This window comes from Neolamprologus multifasciatus, chromosome 12 (genome assembly GCF_963576455.1).
Source record: "Neolamprologus multifasciatus chromosome 12, fNeoMul1.2, whole genome shotgun sequence".
Lineage (NCBI taxonomy): Eukaryota > Metazoa > Chordata > Actinopteri > Cichliformes > Cichlidae > Neolamprologus > Neolamprologus multifasciatus.
The window spans coordinates 3,526,051-3,550,995 of record NC_140450.1 but is presented as its reverse complement, the minus strand read 5'-3'; the positions used below and the strand labels follow the sequence as shown (position 1 = coordinate 3,550,995).

At 41.2% G+C, this 24,945-nt stretch overlaps 1 protein-coding gene and 1 long non-coding RNA gene across 5 annotated transcripts in view; one reads left to right on the top strand and one right to left on the bottom strand.

Annotated features, from left to right (window-relative positions):
* The window catches only part of rasgef1ba (RasGEF domain family, member 1Ba), a 142,142-nt gene that overhangs the window by 27,614 nt on the left and 89,583 nt on the right, over positions 1–24,945 (bottom strand). Inside the window, exons 1-3 of one of the 4 annotated variants that reach the window (XM_085180307.1) lie at positions 15,000–18,904; positions 13,508–14,149; positions 9,764–10,600 (exon numbers count right to left, since the gene is read on the bottom strand). The exons of 1 other annotated variant lie outside the window; for it this stretch is intronic. In XM_085180307.1, coding sequence (XP_085036433.1) covers positions 10,098–10,600; positions 13,508–14,149; positions 15,000–15,048 — 1,194 coding nt within the window. In that variant the 5' untranslated portion in view covers positions 15,049–18,904 and the 3' untranslated portion in view covers positions 9,764–10,097. Of the gene's footprint in view, positions 1–4,629; positions 6,006–9,763; positions 10,601–13,507; positions 14,150–14,999; positions 18,905–24,945 lie in introns of those variants that run through there. 2 more of the 4 variants (XM_085180306.1, XM_085180305.1) reach the window with 2 other exon arrangements.
* LOC146506184 (uncharacterized) overlaps positions 1–24,945 on the top strand; it is a 351,963-nt gene that overhangs the window by 238,664 nt on the left and 88,354 nt on the right. The window lies entirely within an intron of this gene.

Below are 24,945 nucleotides of genomic sequence, written 5' to 3'. Positions count from 1 at the left end.
CTCCCGCCCAGCCGAGTCTGCCTCTTTCACACACGCCCCTCCACAATGCACGTGTGCACACACCCACCACAGCCATCATTCAGCCAGACAACCATGGCCATTTCCATGAGAATGGTGCGTGTGTGGAGTCGCGGCCCGAGCATCTGCCACACCATGTGGCTTCCCCGCGAGAGAGGGACATCACGAGTGTGATGGAGGGAGAAAAAGGGCTATCCTCACTCAGCTCTGGGATCTTCAAATAGTCCGCTGAGGTTTTCTACTGAGCCAAAGCGCTCGTTCTCGAGCAGCAACGCAGCACGGGTGCAGTTGCAGTTGTCGCAGATGCCGAGTGTCCGCAAAGCAGCCGCGAATGCTCCGCTGGGGTTAAGCTGAAGGGCGCATCAACAGCAGCAGGTGATCTAGTGCTGAGAACACGAGTCTTTCACTTTTCCCAGCTGGGATCTGAACAGCCAACGCCCTGATCTCAAGTGTGCTCTCCTAACCGCTGAGGTTAGAGACGTCTGCTGCACAGAGAAAAAAGGGAGCATCATCTTTGTAGATTAGTTTTACAGATTCAAATGTGCAGGGAAAAATGAGGCGATATCTGCCAGTATCTGATGACCAGAGTTTTGGGATTTGATTTGAATTAATTCACAGAGGCGCTGTTTTCAGAAGACAGTCTGGGTTTAATAGTGAGCTATAACACTGCAACAAGTTGTTCTGAGCTCCAGGACTTTTACATCACTCGCCCTCTCTGATGTCTCCGAGCACAATTTGGATTAATCTCATGCTGCCAGGGACAGGTGGGGTTCTTTGAAGATAAAGGTGGTCTCTTGTACAAAGAAAGAAAAAACATGGATCGAGGACCCCGTGAGATCAGATGCTGTACGAGTCCTTTTCCTTAATCTCTCGGTCTCATATCAGAGCAGGATTTGTGCCTAGCAGCAAATACAGGAGTGTTTGAAATCTTATTTTGGAACCTTCTTCCGATTTTTCCAGTCTGGAGATCTCGCTTGTTCTTAAAAGACGTTTTAGCAGCATTACAACGACCTTTTCACTCAGATTAGAGCCACTTTCAATCAACTGCAATATAATAACCCCACCCACACACACACCAGCTGTCGCCTTCACCAGAATCCTAAAAACAGCATATGATGTTTGCAAGCTCTGACAGCTGAGGCAGAGAGATTTACGTGTCTTCCAGGTGTCACGTGCAGTCGTCGTAGTAGTAGCAGGAGTGGTGGTAGCAGGCTGAGGGGGACCACATGTCGAGTCCTCAGGCTCTGACAAAAACAAACTCTTAGCACGTTGCTGTTGGTTTATCCTGGCCACCGGCCGGGCGGCAGCTGAAGATAAACAAGCAAAATGCCACAATTCGCCTCCGTGAGAGGGGCTGGGGGTTGTTTAGGTTGGATGGGTGGTTTTAATTAGAGCCTGACTGGTTGTTTGTGTGCAAAGCCATCTGCCTCCATGTGTAAAAGGAGTCTGGTTTGGGCTTAAAGTGGATTTAAAAACTGAAGTTTGGTTTTTTCTAATCATTCAACAGTTAAAAGATGGTTGAAGAGAGAAAGAGCACAGCCACAGACTTTGAGCTGTGCCAATCTTTGTCTTTTTAAACACATCAGAGTAAAGATGATGACTTGACAGAGCGTCTAAGACGACAGGCTGGTTATAGCGCAGACTCAGCGCTGCCTTGTGATAACCTGCTGCTCCTGCAACATTTCTCCAAACTGAAAGAAGTGACCAAAAATGAAACTTAAGGACTTTTATAATATATTGTTAATGTGCAGGAGGCCATGACTCACCGAAAGGTTAACAAAATGTTATTTTTCTCTTTTCCTTTTGCCACGTGGGGACATTTGGAAGCACAGAGGGTCAGCATTTAAAAAACCTCCCCGGGCAAATGTCATATAAGAAGCAAAACTCCAGCATTCGTGTGAGATTACCTTCAGGCTGCAGACCCAACGATGACGCGGGCTTGCAGGTCATTTTGTCGCCAAAACGCACGGGTGGGGCTGCTCCCCGGAGGGAGAATGATGCAGTCTGCTCTCTCAAAACACAGGCTATCAAAGAAGCAACGGGGGCTCTTCCCACCCTACCCATGCTTTTAATGACGCTCGTGATGAGAGTCCATCAGCAGTGCAGAGGTCGTACAGGAAAAAAGCCTCCGCACTTCACTCCCATAGTTCTTAAGCTGAACTCAAGGAAACAGTGTTCCCCGTTTAGGCACCCCGGTGTGCTCTACCTGAGAAATTTCTCAGGAGTCAGACAGTCCACACAACTATTTAGAAGTACACAGGTCGTGCAATAAAGCAGTGAGATCTGTCGTTACCCTTAAATGTGCAACAGCAATGAGGCAGAAAAGTGGGACCCACATAAAAGAAATACTGAAGAGAAAAAAGGAGTTTTCCCCCTTTTTTAAGAAAAACAGGCACAAAGTACAACAGTATGGCAGTAAAGGGAACGCAATGCAGGCACCAAGACACTTTAAGGCAGTAAATCAACAGCCCCCACCTCCCCCCACTGTGTAAACACTGAAAGGCATGAGGAATCTCACTCATCCATGGCTCGAGGAAATGAGGGTGAGAGATAGCTGCAGAGTGGCTGGGCACGGCAGAGTGGAGTGGAATAGTGGAAGTTATCTAAATAAGGCCGGCTCATTGGTTGTGTTGTTTGAAGCTGAGTGTGGTCAACAGTACTTCAAATTCAAGTAAGTTCAGGAATTTGAAGCAAACATGTAAGTGTTCCAGACCACTGGAATGAAAAGGTAGGACCAAAACAAACCAGATACGGCTGTGATGTGGAAACATTATCTCAGAAATAAGGAGACGAGCTTAGAGAGACTCCGAGAACTCTGGGTAATTTCATGGTATTGGTCTTAACTTGTCAATGTGACTTCCATGCCATTTTTGCTCTTGGAGGTTAGCAAAAACAGCCATAACTGCTGTTATTAACATGTAATAGCAGCCATTAAAAAAGCGCCTTGACCCTGATATTCCTGCTGGCTGAGCTAAAGTTGTATGAACTATTATAACTGCAAATGCGTCCTATTAGAGGGTGAGCCACACTCCTCCATCTACCCAGCAGCAGTACATCAACATATAACGTGCAGCCACTAACAGCTATGTCACCTCTCTTGAGTATTTTCACACCAGTGTTGAGTGCTGGGATATAAGCTGAGAGGGAGACGTTTGCAGCTGCTGCTCTGAGTGGTAAAAATCACAGGTTCCATATAGGACTCTGTCACCTGGCCTTATCGGTCCTCAGCAGTGCCGTGAATCCTCCCACCGCTGCAGACACCAACACCTCCTACACGGAGGGAAGCCCCTGACAGCAGAAACAAACAGAGCCCCTACAGCTGCTACTGAATTTTACTCCAAATCTTTAGGATCTGATGTTAAAGTCGTCAGCAGCAGCTCCACGGCAGGGCTGTCTGCTCTCGATGAAAGAGTGAACAGTGATTTCTGTGTACTGGTCTGGTCTGCAAGTACTGAGATCATCTTTTGAAATTCAGAAGATGCCAGATTGGTTGGTCCGATCATCAGGATCAGGACCTGCTTCACATTTAAACATTGTTCAAACTGTAGTTCAAACAGCCATTACACCCATGACAACCAGGCAGCTGTAACTGTAGCAAAGACTGTGATAAGATGAAATATTCCATCATATATTTTGTTGGATTTTAGCTCCTTACTTATTGATCTTTGAACTTATAAAACTAGAGGCGACCCAGGTTTAGTAAGCAGTCTGTAAACACAGCTAAGGTGAAGCTATGAACACAGCTTGCTGAGGTACCTGTGATTACGTTTACCTTTTAATGGCCACTTGTGTGAAATGCAGCCCTCCTGCCGCCTCAGCACCCTTATTTCACGAGAGGAAACTTCCCATTTCGCCCCAGTGCATCTGTTTTTCTGCTTCACATCAAGCAAATCCCACCACAACCTCAGGGATTCCAGAGTACAGTAGCAAACATGTAATCCGCAGTAACAATAACTCATTCAAGGGCTTCCAGGAGGCACCCTCACATTTTTAGACGACCTGCGTCCTGCCAAATAACCAATAAACGGATTTACCCTGTCAGCACATTAAGGAAACTCCAACTCATGCTCCTAATACAAAGCAGTGGCACGAAAAACCAAGCGCAGCAGGCCAGGGTGACCCAGGAGAGATGCGGGATTAACTTCACTGATCCCTCACCGTCTCGCAAAGGAGAGGCAGGGAGCGAGGAATCCTCTTAGCCAGAAGGTAGTGGGGGTTAAAAATAGCCCACCATTGACACCGATTTCAGAAATCCAATTTTTGGGGCAGGTCTTTTGGGTCAATTAGGCAAAATTAAAAATCCAGAAATAGCTCTTTCCTGTCAATTTGGGCGTTACTGCTCACGGTTGTTTTTGTAATAGTAGGATAAAGTCAATATAGGCGCACTAATATTGGGGGAAAAGGTGCTAAAGGAACACAACAAAACCAAAGTGCAATGTTGATATTCACAGATCATTTAGGAAAAGAGTCGCAAAGCATCAACTCATTCAGATTCACGTTTGGCTGGAAAGTGCGCTCTTTCACCACCTGCGCGCATTTTGGACACGTCGGGTCTGCAGAATAACATTCAACAACCAAAAAACTGTCCGGCTGTAAACACGCACAACTCACCTCAACAAGCCGTAATCCAGGGACAAACTCTTTGGTATCTCTCCTCTGAATATAAGCGAAAACAACCTCTGATCAGCCGATACTTTCTTTCACATGCGCGCAGAGCAGGCGGTCAATCCCAGCAGTTGCTCCTGGCTGCGGACACTCAGTGCACCATTATTCAGGTGCAAACGCGAAAGAGAACAAAAAAATGTGTATTCCCGCTTTCACAGAGCCAACGGGATCAAGTCAGCTCCAAGAAGAAGTCGTCTAAATGAAGCAGCGCTGACTCTGACTCTCCTCTGCAGCAATCACTCGGGTCTGAGCTCCGGAGCCGCGAGCAGCCTCAAGACCTCACAGCGAGGAGAGGCGGCAGCCAATCAGAGAAGAGAAGCGCCCCCTCCCTGCCTGCCTCCCTGCCTGCTCTCATCTCTTGTTTTCAATTTCATTTCTCTTTCCCTTTCTCATTTCAGCTTTGCTGTATTTACAGAAATTTCCGATGAAGCCATTCCCTTTCAAAGGAAACTCCGGATAATATGGACTGTGCTTCTAGAAACGGGAGCATGTTTAAATAGAGATGAGTAAAGATTTCAACCAAGAAGTTCACGCATCAATAAAAAACTAAACAATTAAAAACAACACTAGATAAATTTTATATGAGGGCTTATGGTGTAATTCTGAAAGTGACTCGCGTTTAAGGGTTTGTTTTAGGTTGTTTATCCATGAGCTCACTGATTTTATGAAATGAGTAATACAAGCAATTTTTTGTATTAAATTTGCTTCCGCTTTGAGCTGCAGCTGTAACTTTAGCACACTAATGATGACAGCTCTAGCATACTCATGTTTAGAAATTGCAATGGTTACCATGAAGACAATAAACACGGTAAAGACACCAAAGAAGTCCCAGTCTGTCCATCCAGTTACACATCTGGTGCCTAAACATACACATTTAAACATCTGCTAACTTCAGTTGTTTTTCCTAGATAGACGGTGTTTAGTGTTTATCGTGGGGTTTTCAAGAGTTTTGATTTTAGTAAAGAAAAAAAATACTACAAGCAAATTTACAGCTTTCAATTTCAGGTATGAACCCAGCAGCAGCAGGACAATCACAATGCTAACATTTTATTAGCAAAAGCTGCTTCCCTTTCAAAATAATGAAAGAATGTAGTGTTATAACGCACAACATATATACCATTGATATTGTATTTGCAAAAACTTGTTTTTAAAAATTATTTTTTGTTTTTATAGAGTTTTTATATAGAGAAAAGTTGGTGAACATCACCACCAATAAAGGGAACTGACTTACTTTGACTTACTTGGCTCTGGTGAACATGAATTTATAGCTTTAATCAGCAAAACCCATTCTTAGTTAGACCTTTAAAAAACACAAGTAAAATACAGTAAAAAGAAAGAAAGAAAAGATTAATACAATAAATAAGTGGCCAAACAGAAAACTTAAAAAACAAGAAACATTTTATTTAGAACCGGTGTAAATAATTGTATCTATTCAGCTCCAGTGTTACGTTCAACATGTGTCGTCCACGTGTAACCCAACAGTCACCAAATTTTGTTCAAGTACTAAATAGCGAACGGAGACTTTGATAAAGCGCCACACAGCAGCGTTCACAGTGTTTACTCTCATAGTTTAGCTGTTAGCATGGTAACATTTCGTCATAGAGGAGGAACAAAGTCATTAACATTTATAGTAGAGAGTGAGAAACATTCAGGAGGTTAAATAATCAGAAAGATTCAGTGTGTGGGGGCTACACACTGATTATTGCTAAAAAATGTTCATAACACTCCATCGAATGCTGATGTCAGACTGCTTGAAATTTTCTGGATGAATATTTGGCCACTGGGTCAAACTGGGAACTCTGGTACGCTTGACATAATCTTTTCTAATCCACTATTAAAGAATAAAAGCCCATATTTTGGATCCAATCCTTATTTTGTGTTGTTTTTGTGCTGTTATCACACCTGTAGTCTGAACACAATGAACCCAGCATGATAATTGAGTCCATCTACACCAACAGGCTGACCTACAAACCCACCAACTCAAACTGCAATCCCTAGTTTCAAACTCTATGTGACAACAATTACAGTAATAAAGAAATGACTAAACTTGGGCTACCTGCACTGTCCTGATTAAATTATAGGACTTTATTAGTAGAAATAAAGAATTGTAGAAGCAGGAAGAAACTGAACTTCCCAGCAGCTTTTTCTTTGTCTTCAGTCATACAAAAAGTCCCGTTTAGCTCCTCAAACCAGCGCTGGCCTCTCTTATTTGTCCACACAACTCAAGCTGACAACTGTTTCTAAGTGGGCGACACACAAAAGGAAGCTGCCTTTTGTAGCAAAATTAAACATTTTGACTTGCATTATTATGTGGAAGGCTGCTATATTAGATTCCTTTAAAAAAAAAGGGGGAAAATGGATCCTTATTAAATGAAATAAACATGCAAACCACAATCGTTAAGTGACAACTGTATTAAATCCTTTGATGCTGCGTTCTCTGGCAAACTCTAATCTTGGCAATGCCGCCGTGTTCTCTCTTATGAGATAGAGGGGCCATTGTAAGTGTATTCTAATATTGCATTTTTAGTTATTACTCTTTGGTCCAACTACACACATCAATAAATACTAATTTTTTGCATCAATGAAAGCCCGACTGGAGGCAGAATTGGGAGCACGGTACAAGTGAACCTTTAAATGACTCATTTTCTTCCCTTATATCTGCAGAAAATATGTTGTCGTCTAACAAAACTGATTTTTGACTGATATTTATTTGTTCAGAAGCTTCCTTAATGTTCCTATAAGCTTTAAACAACAGCAGGCTGATTACACTTCTCCCTGCAGTCAGGCCGATGAACACACAGAACCACGAGTCATGCAAAGATGATGCACTGATTGATAGTTTAGTCTAAGAAATCTGTACTGGATGACTTTCTCCACATGTCAGAACAGAGTAATAAGCCCTGGTACAATAACAGCAAATCATCCCAAATCTCATCAACATCCACTTGGATTACGTAATCCAGGATTAGCGCAGATTTATGTATATGCACTAATCTGGCTTTTCTCTCACTTAAATGACTGCATAGAGATCAGGCTCGAAGTCACTGTGGGGAAGACCACGAGGCGCAAATGAAATGCAGGAAGTAATGCTCGGTTGGTTTTCATTTAACTGAAACGTCCATGTATTTGGGGCGCATTTGTTCCTCGTGCTGTAAACTGCAATAAAAATGAAAGAAATCACCAAGAAAACAACCTTTGAATAAGTTGTTTGTGTGTTTTATGAAGGCCTCCTCTGTGACAAATGAGATTAGAGGCCGTCCTGTTAAGGAGCACGAGAGAAAACTAGACAGGCTTTACTTTCATATTTTTTACATCATGTGACCACAAGCAACCAGGTGCTTTATTAGTGTGACAGTTTGTGCAGCTTCACATGCACGAAGGTCTGCTTTGGCCCAAGAGATGGAAATTCAGTAATGAGAAGGTGAACGTGAGGATCTGGGTGGTCTGCAACACGTTACGAATCCTGCGAGGTAGTCGGAAATGTTTACATGGAAATATGTTCGATTTGGTATTTAGGACGTAATAGTCAAATATACAGTGTTTCCTTTAAATGCAACTTTTAAAAATTTCCAAAACTGAAGAATATACACACACATGCTTATATGAAGTACTTGTCCATAGTGTGTGAAACTATCCGTTCATCTGTAAGAATATATCGTCATAGCCTGTGGCTCAGTTATCCCAGAGCGTATGCTTTTACACTGATGACAAAGAATAAAGGTCACAAGGAAGTTGTCGTAAAAACGAGCAATAAGACCTGTAAATGTTCTTAAGTTCACTTATTGGGGATTATGCAGCAGGATTATAATGTAATGGTGGATCATGCTAGTCCACAGATAGGTGTGGCTTATTCTTTATTAACACAAACATCAGGATTTAACAGACAGGTGGGATGGGTCTGTTTGTTTTGGCAGTTTTTGTTTCACTTTATCCATTTACAATAAGGAAGATATCATCAGTAAGTATTCCAGTGGTTGGGTTTTCCCAGCCAAACCAGTATTGATTACAATCTGGTCCATACATGTCAAAAGGAAGTGGGGCTTTTTCATTTTCACTCGTTCACACCCCTTCAGGGTAGACAATGCTGAATGCCTGAGTGAAAAATTTCCAGTTTGTCTATTCAGGTAAGAATCAGCATGGAGCCAGCCACAGCCTGGAGGTTTAATAAAAATGTCTCCCGTGAGTGTGAGAAAATTGCCGAGTGTTGCAGGGAGACAATATACAGCATCGCAGCAAAGGACTGTTCAGGTGTAGCTCATCTGATACAGCAACGAAGAAACTCGAAGCCTGGAGCCTCGGAGCTGCGCTAAAGGTCTTAGCGGGGGTAACATCCAGGCTGACATGCTGGGTATGAAATGTTCCCGCGGAGACGTAAATAAACAGACTTCACTGTATGTTTGTGCTAGTTTCCCAAAATAGCTTCAACACTGAGCATCGAACACAGGCGTCAGGAATTTACAGTAAACTGTTTGCCTCCTTCTGTCACCCCCCCCCCTGTAGCAGCCAGGTCACAGCCCCGCATCCTGCTAATGGACAGCAGGGACAAACTGAGTAAACACTGAAGGAATCAAACCTGCGACTCTCTCATTGCATCTGCCCTTTGACTTAGTCTGTTATCGTCATCTATTACCGCTAAGCTGCTTTTTCATGTAACAGAAGCATGTTTGATATGAATGGAGATCTGATGTGCTGTCACACAGCATGGACAACATCTCATACTTGCAACTTATTGCACAGTTATTGCAAAAGCTGTGATTTAATTATTCATCTGGATTAGAAACAGGAGTCACTTTTTAATGTGGTATAATTCACACACATATATAATCCTGTACACCGACTTAAATATTTTGATTTGATTTGCTGTTGTTGTTTCAAGGTTGGTTCACATTGCTTCAAAAGTAAGAGAGGTTATTTATATGAATAATTAAGCTTTGATCTAGATCCAAGACATCAGGATGCCTCCACTGAACCCAAACACGCTGAAGATGATGCCGACTGATTCTTACTTTGGCTCAATAGTCAGTTGAGATAAATAATTGAAACAAGTCACTTGTGAAAAACACATTTCAGTCGAAACTGGTTGAAAAATATACACTTTTAATTTCTGTGAAAGTGCATCGAAACAACTCTGTAACATTTGGCGAAATTCACTGACACTGCAGAAATCCCCTCAGCAATGTGACGGCAAAACCAAGAAGAAATTCCTCTTTTACACTTCAACTGTAGTTTCCTCTTTTTTGGATTTCTGGGCCCAGTAACAGTCATATTATTGTCTGTGCACTTGGCTCAACTAAAATCTCCCACTCAGGATTCGGGCTGGCCTGACTGTGGGAGCTTGCCTCATTGCTAATGTTATTTGTGTCCACCTGAGAAGAAATATCAGTCCACACTTTGGGTCAGCCACTGTAAAACTCCTAACTCCTGTCTTTGTTAGTATGGTTTGGACCAGCCTGTCCTCCTGCTAAAGTCCGGCTGCCCTCACAGCTACACCCCTGCTGTTTGCTCAGATTGGTGAGGAGCTCCAGGACTCTAATCTCGTGTTCCATGCGAGCTTTCTCCCTCCTCTCCTCCCTCTCAGCCGTCTCCCTCTGCCGCCGTTCCTCCCTTTGCAGCCACTGGGCCAGGAGCTCCTGGTGCCATCGGGCGTGCTCCTGCCTTTGACTCTCCAGCTGCACCAGCAAGCTCCGGGTCTCAGAGACCAGCTGCTGGAAGCACTCCGACAGGTGCTTAAGGACAGGTTCGAGACAGGAAGGTGCAGGGTGATGGTCGGCAGAGGCAGGGAGGATGTTGGGGTTTATATCTGGAGGTGCTGGGAGAGGAGAAGCAGTGGACTGGGTAAGAGTGGGAGCAGGAGGAGCAGGCAGAGGTAGGACCACATGTGGAGAAGGAGTGCTTGAGCTATTTTCCACTGTTGTACCTGCAAATCAGGATATAAAACAATAGATGCATGGTGTTATTAATGACAGGATTGATTAATAGACCACAAATATTTTCACAAATGTTTGGTTATTAGCATGAAGTCTGTCTCAACTTTAAACATTCAGCCTGTTATAACTCAGAGGGAACAAGCGTCCTCCTCCTCCTCCAAGCTTTATGTTTTGAGCCAGTAGAAAGAGGCTTTCCAGACCTGTTCAGGTCAGAGTACAACAATAATACCACATGGGAAAAATATAATAGAGTATAAAGAGTTATGTAGTCAAGGAACTTCACCAAGGAGGTTAAAACTAGGGCTGGGCGATATGGCCTAAAATTCATATCACGATATAATTTGAAGCATGTGCGGTAACGATATATATCACGATATATTCTTTTCTTCTGTATAACGTGTTTTCCACACTATAAGGCACACTTAAAATCCTTTAATTTTCTCAAAAATCAAGAGTGTGCCTTATGTATGAATTCTGGTTGTGCTTACTGACCTCGAACCGATTTTGGCTGCAGAAATCTGTTTAAAAAAATGTTTTAGTACAACTTTGGCAAGCTGCACTGCTTGAGTAATCTGGGTGCAAAACTCCGTCCACTTCTGGTCCCAAAGTCAAACAAACACTGAGAGTTAAAAACGGTCTAAATTCTTTAATCTTTAATAAAATTATCAGCGTTGCTGCTTTATCGAGTGTAACAATTAAGTTTTACATCCAAGCATCCTTGAAAACAGAATTTATTAAATTTAACGGAGTTAGAAGTTAACAGGAAGTTAGCTCGCTAGTTTACACCTAAACATTTCATACCATGTTCTGACTGAGAGATTTTTGAAACTAATTCAAACGTACAGCTCTGCTACCACTTCCAACATAAATGAAGACAGAAAACTAAACAGCAGTGGCGTTTGCAAGGTTACTGAAGTTGGACTACTTGGTATATAATGTTGTGCTACGTGATTGCTAGCGACACAGCTATGTTAGCATAACATTAGCACAGTGAAGCTGGAGGATGAACGCCAACTTTTTTTCCACTCGATAAAAGTTAACGTGAGGGATTCTGGTGGTCAGGGACAAATGCAATCGCATAGCAGTTTTTGGCTTTCCCCATATTTCAAAAGTGTTTCATCTCTTTGCAATGACTGTCACCTGCCATAATTTGCAGATGATAATGATTTTAGCCGCTGCGATGCTTTCGACCAAAACAGGCACAGCTTGATGACATCATCAACATGCGCTATCGCGATAGAGCGATATAGTCAAAATCTCTATCGTTGGCCAAATTTATATTGTTTCTATCGTATATCGTTTATATCGCCCACCCCTAGTTAAAACCTCATTTGAAGACTTGAATTAGCATCATTTGAAGCACAAACTGCTGCACATGTCTGGTGGGAGGGGCTTAGAACAGAGCAAACACAGCTACAGGCTTTTTTCGGACACTTTCGAAGAGCAAAAAAAAAAAAAGTATCATGCTTTATTGCTAGTGATACCTGAAAGACTCCATATTGCTAAGAACCAAAAAAAATATGTTCTCGCTTTTTATGGAACCCACTAACTCAAGAATGTCACTCCCACATTCAACATCCAAGTTCCAACATATCTGGAACAAAGCATCTCATTTCAAATCCTGGTGATTCTTTAGCCCTTTCTGGGTCTATCACACCACAGCTGTGCCACATGTCATCAATGATAATACTGAGATAAATGATTACTTGACATTTAAAAGTGTCACTCTACAACATCATTGATGTAACCTTCCCAAGCCCAGGCATATCTGACACTGAGAGCAACATGTCTGCTTTCACTGATGATTTAGAAACTAAATATTTAGCTACTTAACTGACCTCAAATAAAGCACGACACTGCAAAATATGCAGGGAAATAACACACTCGAGGCAAAAGCAAAACACCAACACAACCAGGCTATAAAGGACGATATAATAGGTGGTGATTAGGGGTGGGGAAAAATCGATACTGTGTAGTATCGTGATATTTTGTTTGCTAATAATGTATCGATACAGGGACAGCAGAAATCGATATTTTGTTACAAAAAAAGGTTTTTGTGCTCTGACTTCAGAGCATGTTGATCCTTTTTCTGAGCAAGAATCCTGACATTCCTTCACTGTCCAAATGTGTTTAACTTGTTTTTGGCAGCAATAATCATGACAGTTTACTTATTTTAATTTAAGACATGTTTCATTTTAATTAAGTTTAAACCTTTTTTATTTAATGTAAAATTATATTTTGTTTTAATTTACTTTCAAATTCTTCAGTTGCTGAAGGGGCTGCATAGTTTTCATAAACTGCATAGTTCAGAATAGCTATAATTGTACCAGATGGTTGATTCAGTTAAGTTGGACTAGACTGTAATACAAACCGTTCAGTTTGTCAACAATAAAACTGAAATGAGAGAAAGACTGAGTGTGAGACTTTGATATTAGATAAAATGAATATTGATAAAGTTTACCTTTATGTACAGAATCTGAATATCGCAAAATATTTTTAAAAATTGCAATAATATCGTATCGTGGGTTAAGTATTGTCATAATATCGTATCGTGGGATGTGTGGTGATTCCCACCTCTAGTGGTGATGTGTGACCAAAAGTAATTACTCTACTGAGCATCGCCATCAGTGAGAGTACTGCAAAAGGATGAAAAATGCCCTTCATTTACTGACACTTCGAAGTGCTGTGCCCTGCAAGCTACAAGAATCAATAAAGCATTTTATTCCTACATTGTTAAAACCATTATCACAAATTTTCTTGAAATATCCAGATATAATTTTGAGGATCTATCTCCAACCCGTACTGTTTAAACAAAATGTAAAAATCTTCTTGACTTTAGCTCCTAAAATAAGATAAATGTGTCTTGTTTACATTATTATTTCAGTAACAGTACATACCGTTAATATCCGGGTGGATGGCAGTCTCCAGATAAACTTCGTGGTGCCTGTCCCTCGGATGCTGTGAGTATCCTGTGTCGCTGTACTCCAACTCATCCACCGACTCTTCTCTGTGCTCTACCTTTACCTCAGAGTCCAGCTGACAGCCTGCTCTCTCCTCTAAAGAGCTTAAATTTTGCCTCATTGAATTCCCCATAGAGCCACAATGGTGTCCACAAATGTTTGTACTGGAATTTAAATCCGAGGTAAAACTCCCTGTCCCATCAGTGGAGTCAAAGTGGCCCTCTGACACCCGTTGGTGTGAAACAAAATGAGACCCTCCTTCCCCTCCCCCTGTCCTTCGGCCCAGCACCGCATCCATCTCGGCAAAGTATTTAAAAGTGCACGGCTGCGAGCTGTCCATGCTTCTCTGCAGTTTGGCTCTCACGTAGTTAGCCTTGAGAGTTTTGACCCGAAGCCGGCACTGGTGTGGACTCCGAGAGAAACCCATTTCACTCATGCGAGCTGAGAGGTGTTTGAAGACATGCCGGTTTCTGAGGTTTTCAGCCAAAGTCTTCTGGACTCGCTCATCGCTCCAGGCGCAGAGGAGCACCTGAGTTTCCTCCGCCGTCCAGTTAACCGAACGCTCTGCCTCTCGTTTCCCTGCACACGTACAATACAGATTTATGTTTTCATTGTTGAAACACAGCACTGAAAACACTTGCGAGCTAGCTTATTAGGTGCATGTAGGGAAAATAACATTCTATATTTTAATACTGACTGAATACGATAAATGAAATATGAATGATGGCACTTTATTATATAGTTACAAGTATCCCAGCTTTGGGATGATAGAGTTTGGTGTGCATGTCTGACATTTGGATCAACAGCGGTTTGGTCCTGACTCACACAGCTAGATTAAATGATACTGATCTGATCTCTCCAGTTCTACATTGTTCTATGTTTACTACACTGTTAGCAGAAAGGCTAACAGCACTTTGCATCTTTAATTTGTATGTTTGCAGCAGTTTTTCACTTAACTGACACAACAGGACTGGAGAGCTCCAGCAAAGACACTGTCCCTGCACTTGTGGTAACATAACTGTGTCATAAACACGGCTAATGCTATTTTGATACACATGTCTCTGCAGCTAATAACGAAGTGTGAGTGCCTTGCAGCTAAAATGCTCAGAATATGCCATCAAACGTATCAAGTGGACTTTATAATAAAGGATTATGTTGGTAATCAGGAAACCTGAGCACCCTGCTACCTGAAAACTGTCTGTTAGCAAACATGCTTATGACATAGCAAGCGAAAGTCATTCTGCATATTACTGACAGACAGCTCAACGGCTTAAAACGGACTTAAACTGAATCAAAGGGGACTCTCTGCTGTGTCACAGACTTCTCTGACGTGTGCAGCTAACGGCTAACTGAGCACATTTCAGCCCGTGCGGCTCTGCTCTCTGTTCGGCAGCGCAGTAAAGATGCCGGCGGGTTCACACGGTCTTACTCTTTGTTGTTGACACGGAGCTGGTCGAGATGATCATCGGGGGATTCATTTTGACGCGGTGCCCCAAATGTAAACATGAAAACACACACCGACACTTCTCTTCCGGTTAACGGAGTTCAATGTCTGACGTCATGACGTCGAGGAAATTTATCTTGGAGAAAAAACCCGAAAATAGTACGTTTGGGTTTTTACATTACAAATGACTTCAACTGCTTGTATTTCTGTGTTAATTGTTTGTTTTAAATAAACAATGTACACAGAAAAATATCAACAACAAACTTAAGGGAGTTCCTTTCAATAATAGAAATTTTCAAAGTACTTACGTACTGGAAATGTTTTAAATTGATAAAATGGATGATAGTAAGTGATTTATGTGCTCTATAAACTATAAATCATTCTCCATCTTTTATCTCTTTCACTGTATAATTTCAAAGATGTTCTGGGTGGATGTAGCCAAATTTCAAAAAAAGGAAATACCAGAGTTATGTTGGGATAAATGCATATTTCATTACACATTTCCTGTAATATTTTGGTCAGAAACCAATTTGACGTTCTTACACTTTATCAACAAGTTTGAGTATAACACTATCTTTAAAAAAGGTATTATGAAAACCCCAGTTTGCAGTTTAAGACATTAAAAATGAAAAAAAAAAAAGACAATTAATTTTAAATTCTTCTGAACCGATGTAGAAAATATTTTTGATATGATATTTGGAATTGTGATTTTAAAAAAAGACAAAAAGGAATATTTCACGACTGATTAAATGATCATTTACATGGGATTGCCAAGAAAAAGACAACTTTTACAAAATCAATAAAAACACAATACATGTATGTTTGCATGTTTGTATGTATTAATGTTTACTTATATAAATGCAACTACTTGGGAACTTTGCTTGCACTATGTTTTATATCTCCTTTATTTGAGGTTGATATTCTAACATCACATATTCATTCAAAATAATATTGCAGTGTGTCCATATAGTGTGGGATGTACAGTTTTTATACCTAGAAGCACTGAGGAGTTTATGTTTTACTCATCAATCCTCAAACCCGTGATTAGGAAACTTTTACTATACATACATTATCCATTATGATTATTATAATTATAGACATACATTTTTAAATGCATGGTATTCATTAGGAAAGATGATGCAATATGTAAATGATACTGATACTGCTGTATATTATCAATGTTTAGGTTAAAAATCACTACAAGTGTGTAAAATAACAATAAAATAGCAACAACACTGCTGATAACAGAAATGCAGAGATTGTTCTTAATACTCATTTTTCCTTTTGTTTCTGGGAACCATTATTATATATCAATATAACTGACCTCTCTCATTAGCTTTGAACATTTAGCCAATGCTGATGCTCAGCATTATAGTGGTTCATCTCTACTGGATGTAAGAACATCTTCTATCTACAGATTCTTTAACACGGGGTTGCTATAAAAGATCCCACACTGCATAAATCAAGGCTAAAGCCAAAACATATGAAGGAAGTAAGCTGTTAAACTAAAATTTGCAAAAACAATCAAGAGGTGGTGTACATAAAGGTGGCGGGGGGGTTGTGGTAAACACTAACGTTCACGACAACAACAGCACTGCATGAAAAGCTATAGCCACCTCATTCATTTAAATGAGACAGCAGTTAGCACAGTGGGGTGTCAAGTCTAAGGCCCCGGGCTAAACAATGCAGTTTCAATTAGCAAAAAAAAGTTTAACCTCCCTCGACCGCCTTCTTTGGTTTTTGAGGCGAATAATGCAAATATGTATTTGAGCTCTCCAGGCTTTTATTTGGCATACACGACACAGTGATGTGAGTAAAACCTGATTCACCTTTGCCCCAACGCAATCCCGTCTCCTGTGGCGGGATATCAAAGACGTACAAGCACACATTCATCTGTAATGTAAACATTTATTCTGCAGTTTACTGCATCGCCCAGTGTTTCCTGTAAAATATGCCTCCACCAATGCAGATACATACATTTTTTATGTGTTGCTAATTTTGGTCTGAACGTCTATTTAGGTCACGTTCTTCTATTAAGATCTCTATTATAGAAATACTTGAAATGTAGCTCTATTTAGGTTTTTCACTACACAGTGACCATTGCAGACAAAACTAACTAAGATTAGATTTGTAGACAAGTCAGTCAGCTTTTTCCACATGGTGTCTAAGAAATGTATAATTCCATTAATGCAGTTTCGTCTTGCTTTTCCAATTACTTTCAGCTGATGTAACTGATGTGGGTATAAAGCTTCCTAAATCCACTTTTAGGTGATTATTGGATTAACTCTAAAGTAAATTCACGTAGGAATCACCATCATGTTTTCAAATTGAACACAGAAGCTAAGATCCAATCTGCTTTGAGTTGGTTTTAGAGTCATATTAATTAGCATTAACATTTTTGTAGAAAAACGTTTTTTTCCCCCACAATTCTTATGTATAACATTAAAACTTTGTATTATCAGAGATGTGTGGAAATGCAGCAATATCATCCAGAATGAGTCCAAAGGGTTGTTAATGTTTTAAAAAGCGTCAGCTCCTCTCAAGCCGTTTCCTCATATGAACTGTGCACAATGTCAGGAGAATCAGGCTGGGATGTGTGTAGCACACAGCAGGCGATATTCCAGAAATACTCCATTCCCTTTGAAGTCAGTTTAACCCTTTAAACCATTAATGACATAATTATCAGATTTTTCTTTAAATAAATCAGTGTTTCTTCACCTGTCTGACAAATGACAGAAATAATTTGCATTTATGAGTTCTAACTTGTATCATATTTACTAAATCTGGCAAAAAAATTTGCAATACATTGCTTAAAATGTATTGTACAATTACACAGGTTTGTTTTACATGAGTCTCATAAGGACTCGTATCAAATATGATACACTAGGCACTAAGGGGTTACAATTACAAGAACCTGACAACCACAGAAGATGAACTAAGCACTTATTCTTCACACCTGCAGTGATGCATGTACATATGCGATCAGATCACCCAAGAGGCAGTTTCCAAGTGTGAACCGTCCCCCAGAGACCCCAAACACATCTCTACTTTGTATAACAAGAGAGAATCTGAGGAAACTGCTCCAAAAAAGAGGCAGAAAGGTGTTAATGGGACGCCATGTGCCTTCCCTGGATGTCTATTGAAAGCATTAAGATTGCTGGTGTTTATCCGTCTTTCTCACTGGTTAACCTCGTCATCACAGGAAGACAGATTTGTTAATGCATATTCTGTCTGCCCTCCTGGACGACTATTTGCATTTTGAGCTTTCAGACTTTGTTGTTTGTTATTTACAGTTCTAACCCACATTCTTCTGAGTACCTCTAAAGCTCCATCTACAATGTATCCAACATAAATGGACAGTGCTGTTGCCAGCAATTACATTTGTTTATTCCTTGTTGTGCAATTTCACAGCCAAATCACTAGTCAGCGGTACGGTTTGAAAAGTGGTGACAGAAGTAGAAGTAGCCAAAAAAAAGAACTACTGAGGAAGGAAATGCAGTTATCAATAACAGATCTAACACAAGCACTGTTCCTGTACTCTGATGCATGCGAGCTTTGTTTAAAAGCACTTTAAAAAATTTAAAGGAGTATATCCAAGGCCCAGATGACAATTTGCAATTTTATGTTTTTGTGTTTAATAAATTCATATTTGGAGTTTTAGTGCTGGTTTGGAGGCGCTTCTGAAAGCAAGTTAAAATTTGCCAGTCTTGTGTTCTTTCTCTTAAATTTCAGACATGAGTAGTTAGAGGCACTTGGCACTGTCATAGTCCCTGTGCCTCGCCGGCTGACTCTGTTTGGCAACATGTTTGGTTTTTTCCTTTGCACTTTCTCTCCTCTGCGGGGGCGGTGCTTATTACGGGCCCACGTACCTGTGCAGGTGCAGATCGGCTGCAGGTGTGCTTGCCGTCACACCTGCAGCCGATCCCAGCTGATTTGGAGCTATTTATGACGGCGGACCTGTGGCATCTTTCGCTGGATCGTTGAGCCATCAGCGTCAGTCCCTCTGAACCTGAACCTGTATCTGTGAGTTTGAGACTATCCCTAACCTGGACTTCTTTCTCTGTGTGTATATAGATCTGTCCTGGACCCGAGCGAGCGAGTGTGTGTTTGGAAACCATTGAGAGTGTGTATTGGATAAATCCCTGTCTTTTGCCAATACCCGGTCTGCGCGTGAGCCCGTTTCAAACATTGTGACAGGCACAGAGGATTGTCGTTTCCTTAAACTTGAAATGAATAATCATACTTTGTCACATATCTACCATACCATTCCAGTGCCCACACTATAAAACAGCCCAGAACAAAAAATAAAGTCAAAAATTATTATTCATTTTGCACGGTGGCCAAATGCTAGTACCGCAAACCAAACCACATTTTTACTGCTCCATCAGTAAAATATTTCTCATTACAAGGAAGAGATAATAAAAGACAGTTTATCTCTTTGAAATATCCAAATGCAGAAATAAACCAGGGAATACAAGACAAAATCAGAAAGACCCTTTTTCATAAAGGAAAAAGGGCTTATGAAAGATTAACCTTTACCAGGCTTCTGTGAAAGGTCACTCCACCAACAAACATCCACCCACTTTTACAGGAACATTTCAAAAACCCAAAGAATTTGAATCACATGAATCAAGTTTCAGTTTCAACCCTACACATTATTTTTCCCCCCGGCGCTGCTGGGTGGGACTGGCTTAATAAAACCTGAATCGCGCTGTCATTCAGTTCCATTTTTAGGCTTAAATTTTGCTTACAGCTGATATTTGTTTGATACTTTCTTCCTCTTTTGACAGAGAGTAGTTACTCTGTAGTAGGAGCTAAAAAAAAAACCCAAACTCGGTTTTAGGAACTTCAATATATAAACTGGTTCTCATGCTGCTGACCACCAAAAAACAGGGGGATTCCTCCAAGAGTTATAAGAATTAAGGAAAAAGTTCCCGTGGTCTTAAAACACTGATTGGGTTTTCTGTGCGGCTGTTCCAGGTTTAATTTCCCGTAAATAACAAAGAAGAATAATTCAATTCAATTCAATTTTATTTATATAGCGCCAAATCACAACAAAAGTCGCCTCAAGGCGCTTCATAGATACAGAGAAAAACCCAACAATCATATGACCCCCTATGAGCAGCACTTTGGTGACAGTGGGAAGGAAAAACTCCCTTTTAACAGGAAGAAACCTCCAGCAGAACCAGGTTCAGGGAGGGGCGGGGCCATCTGCTGTGATTGGTTGGGGTGAGAGAAGGAAGACAGGATAAAAGACATGCTGTGGAAGAGAGACAGAGATTAATAACAGATATGATTCAATACAGAGAGGTCTATTAACACATAGTGAGTGAGAAAGGTGACTGGAAAGGAAAAACTCAATGCATCATGGGAATCCCCCGGCAGCATAACTAAGGGAGGATTCAGGGTCACCTGGTCCAGCCCTAACTATATGCTTTAGCAAAAAGGAAAGTTTGAAGCCTAATCTTAAAAGTAGAGATAGTGTCTGTCTCCTGAATCCAAACTGGAAGCTGGTTCCACAGAAGAGGGGCCTGAAAACTGAAGGCTCTGCCTCCCATTCTACTTTTAAATACTCTAGGAACAACAAGTAGGCCTGCAGAGCGAGAGCGAAGTGCTCTAATAGGGTGATATGGTACTACAAGGTCATTAAGATAAGATGGGGCCTGATTATTTAAGACCTTGTATGAAAGAAATACAAAGAAATACCGTTATAATCATCTATTCACAAATAACATGAGTCTAACTGGCTTCATCTATAATGCCAATGAACACAACACACAGACTTCAAGTGTCAGGTTTACATCTCGACTTTATTCCCTGGAGTTGCTGAGATCTCGCACGATCACAAGTGGAACAAAATGTCGGAAATCTCTCCGAGCACATAACAACCCGCCTCGCCCCACCAATTTGTCGGGAACATTTTGTCCAGCAAGCCTGAAAGTGTCTGATTTTCTAGTTCCAATTTTGGAAATAGATCTGATGCTCCACGCTGAGATAAAAGTTGTTCTCCACAGCTCAAAAAGTAGAGTAGCACCGACTGACACACACACACACACACACACACACACACACACACAAATGATAAACCTACCACAGCTTTAGGTAATTACAGAGGAAGAGGGGAGCCGAGACAGTCGACTGGACATTCATCTCATTACTCATGCATGCCTCCGGGCTGGTTCCCGCTGGCCTGCTGAGGAGCATCTCACACTCTTCTCTTACGTGGCACACACACAAACAAAAACAAACAAAATCTGGCAAAATAAAAAAATACTGGAAACTACAAACCTGCACAGAGACAGTAAGGGTCAAAAGTTTGATGCGTCTGTTGTAATTATATCACTAAGAACCGCAGCAGGCTTATTATTTTAATGCATGAATGCTGATGCAGAGACCATGGTAACACAGTGCAGCATGACTGGGAATTCTGAGATATTTGCATATTTTCACAGCTGATGCAACTGACAAAATATGAGTAGGAAAAGGAAAACAGAAGGATAAAATTTGGGTGAAATCTAGAAGCTGTTCTCTTGGACTTGAGTGTCTGCACACTCCAAACGCGCAAGGCTATGAATTTATGATAGCAATAAATAAATAAGTGCAAAGTCTACACCGCCTGCTTTCTCCTGCTGGATTGTTCTCTGTGCAATCCTCGACGGGGAAGGGGAGAGCGAGGCTGGAGCTCGACTCCCGGTGTGATTTGTAGTGCAGAAAACCAGGTCAGCGAGCACAGAGCGAGGTAAGATGAGGTACGTGCAGGAGACGGTTACGTCAGCGAAGGCCGGAGCAGAACTGAGAGCTCCCGCTGTGGATGCTCAGCATCCCTGCCTGCACGCTGCTCTTTGGCGTGGTTCCATTTTCCTGCCTTTCATGTCTCCTGACAAACAGCAGCAGCCACGTTGTTTAGACCAGTGGTTCGTAAACTTTCACACTCAAAGAGTTGCAGCAGTGCAGCAAATCATGGACTCTGTGTGTTTTTTAAACTTTTCTCTCTTGATTTCCATTATAAGAATCCTAGTGTTGGCACTTGAGGGATGCTCTGACCGCCACTGATGAAAAAACAACCTGCTACTCATAACTAGAATATACAGCTACGTCTATGATGTTTTTGTGTTTTGGGGCAGTGATGCAATAAGCCATTCACAGCAACAAATGAACCAAACAGCACGTTTGATTTTAAAGTGAGCAACTGCAGAGTTCGGCCTATTCAGAGGCTGAGGTGTACAGAGCATCAAATTAAACTGTTCACATCTGTTTTGATGCGATTCTAATGCAAAATTCACTCAAATTCACTCTTAAGGTCATTTGTGAAATACTAACTCCCAACCAGATGGATGGATTCTTCCTGTTAAAAGGGGGTTTTTCCTTCCCAGTGTCGCCATGTGCTTACTCTGTATTATTTTAGGGGCTTTACCTCATATAATGAAGCATTTTGTGCTATAAATAACATTTAATTCTCTCTTTTTCTGACAACTTTGTATTTTACTCAGTTGTATATTTTTATTCGATTTTCATTCTATTGTATACAGTATTTTATCTTATTCTATTCTATTGTGCATATCGTATTTTTATTCTTATCATCTTATCCTATTCCAGTGTTTTTCTCATTTTTGCTATGTAACTTTGCAGTGTCCACTTTCTGCTGTAACAGAACTAATTTCCCACATGTGGGACTAATAAAGGTCATCTCATCTTATCTTATCTTATCTTATCTTATCTTAATTGAGCTGAATTTAATCATAAAAATGTAATAAATAATGAAAACGACTGATTCATGTTTCTGGACGTTCGTTTAAATACAAACTGTTTCATCAGACTGGTCTCACACCAGTTTATTCATGCCTTTGTGTCTCTGTTTCAGGTTAAAATAAAACTGTTGACTATTTTTAAAAGCTTGCAAATAAATGAAATCCTTCTTCCTAACGAAATACATCAATTTAAAGTCTTAAAAACAGGTCAGTTCATGCATATGCTACGCATGGCTAATTGTGTGACTGAAATCCCAATTAACTGTACTTCTTTCATTGCTGTACACTTTTAAATTTAAAGTTATAAGCTGTGATTTAATCTTATTTATAAAAAAATACGTAAGATAAGCTTTGCAGCTGTTACTGAACCTATTCGACCTGCTGGACAAGCTGGATGTTGGCATCTAATCAGAGGGCTGGGGGGAGACTAGCACCAAAGCTGAAATTCAGTGAGGCCACTGGCACAATTTAGGTTCCAAAAAGTTGATTTAAGCTTGTCATTGCCTGTTGATATTACACCAGCTCATGCAGAAAATGTTCCCTTATAGCTGTGATTTCACAGCTGCACAGCACATGCCTCTGAACCAGGGTGGGATTCTGAACCACAGAAATTCAAAACACACATGGAAGAAGGTCATTTATCAGCCATAAAAGTGGGCTCAGAGCTGTTGTGAAGCCTTCCGCTTTCAAAGCTTCGCTCTGGTTTCTGAAATGAATAACAGAACGCTCAGTCCACTGCCTGGACACCCTCTAATTTGCTTGAATTTTTATAGTAGCCACCAATTTCCAGAAGCCACTTTGACCAGCAGCAAACTTATGGCGGAGCATCTGTGCTTCAAAACATTTCCTATCAGCACCAGATGCTTATATGAGAAAAAATATCACATCCACTGATATATTCAACAACAAAGATCAGTTTAAGAGGAAGCGGCGGAGGACATGTGGGAAAGTGTGTGGAAAAGGTTCGACTTTGACTGCAGATTTCTTCACAACTATAAGATGTCGGTCACAGTAATCCGTGCACCTTACCTTTTATCAGCGTGCAAAGCTAAAACTGGCGTCAGTCACGCGCTGCACTTCCCCCGCACCTTATTTGAGTAACAGTCATCTGCAAATTTGTGCAGCTCTACAGGCATTTCCACCTTGCATTCCTTCTTCCTTTGTTTTAAAGGGCAGATAACTCAAACAGGAACCTCGACGCTAAAAGTGGAACAAAGAGTTAAAAGATAAAAATATTGTACTTTGTCTGTGTGTATATTTTGAGCTTGATGACAGACGGTCACATTCCTCCAGCTGTTTTTTTCCTTACCTAATTAGGTAAGAAATTCTTACGCGAGGGAAAGGCTGTGAGGGTTTACATAAATGGTAAATGTCAGTCAGCGCTCTGACAAACTGTCCATAAGCCTGAGAGCGAGGGCTCGCTGGTTACATCACGGGGTTGCTTCGCATGACAGTGTGTCGTGCAGAGGAGGTCAGCTACAGATTGAACAAGTGCACAGTTGGATAAACGATTCCCCGGTCGTGCTTGCGCGCCGTCGACCTGCCGCATCGGTCTGCAGCTGAGAAAGCAAATCTGCTGCTGTTAATGGTATTTAAAGTGTCCTGAATCGGGAACATTGTGGCTCGCATTTCATAAACCGGAGTCATTATCCGTCACACAATGTCTGTGGGAACTTTGTTGATATTCTTTCTGGCCTGGTTGGAATTTGGTCAGTTGGAGGATAAAGAAAAAGTGAAGTCAAACTGGCTTAAGCAGTTTAGAAAGTCGTTAAAATCCAAATATTGTACCTGAAAAATTTCCCATAAATGTGTTTTTGCTCGTAGTGAACCCAGCCGCCACAGACAGGACAATTAGCGCCGTTTTGCACTTCCCAACTTCTTAAGGGAGTTATTTTACTTTCCCCTCAATAAGACCACTTATTTTTAAAAGTAGTTCTTGGTTCTTCTAACCCTAATGAGACGCTACAATAACGTCACATCCACCCTTTTAATCCCACACACTGCCAGGAATTTGTCCCACCTAAGTCACCGAGGCGACCTCCTTCTGGTGGCCGAGGAATGCCTGGCATGTCTCTGTTCGCTCCGTTTTCTTAGTGCAGATAAGTGTCCACGTTTCTTCTGGTAAACCGATCTCGACCACACAAGAGGAGCCCCTTTCCCCTCCCCACCTCAGCGGCCACCTC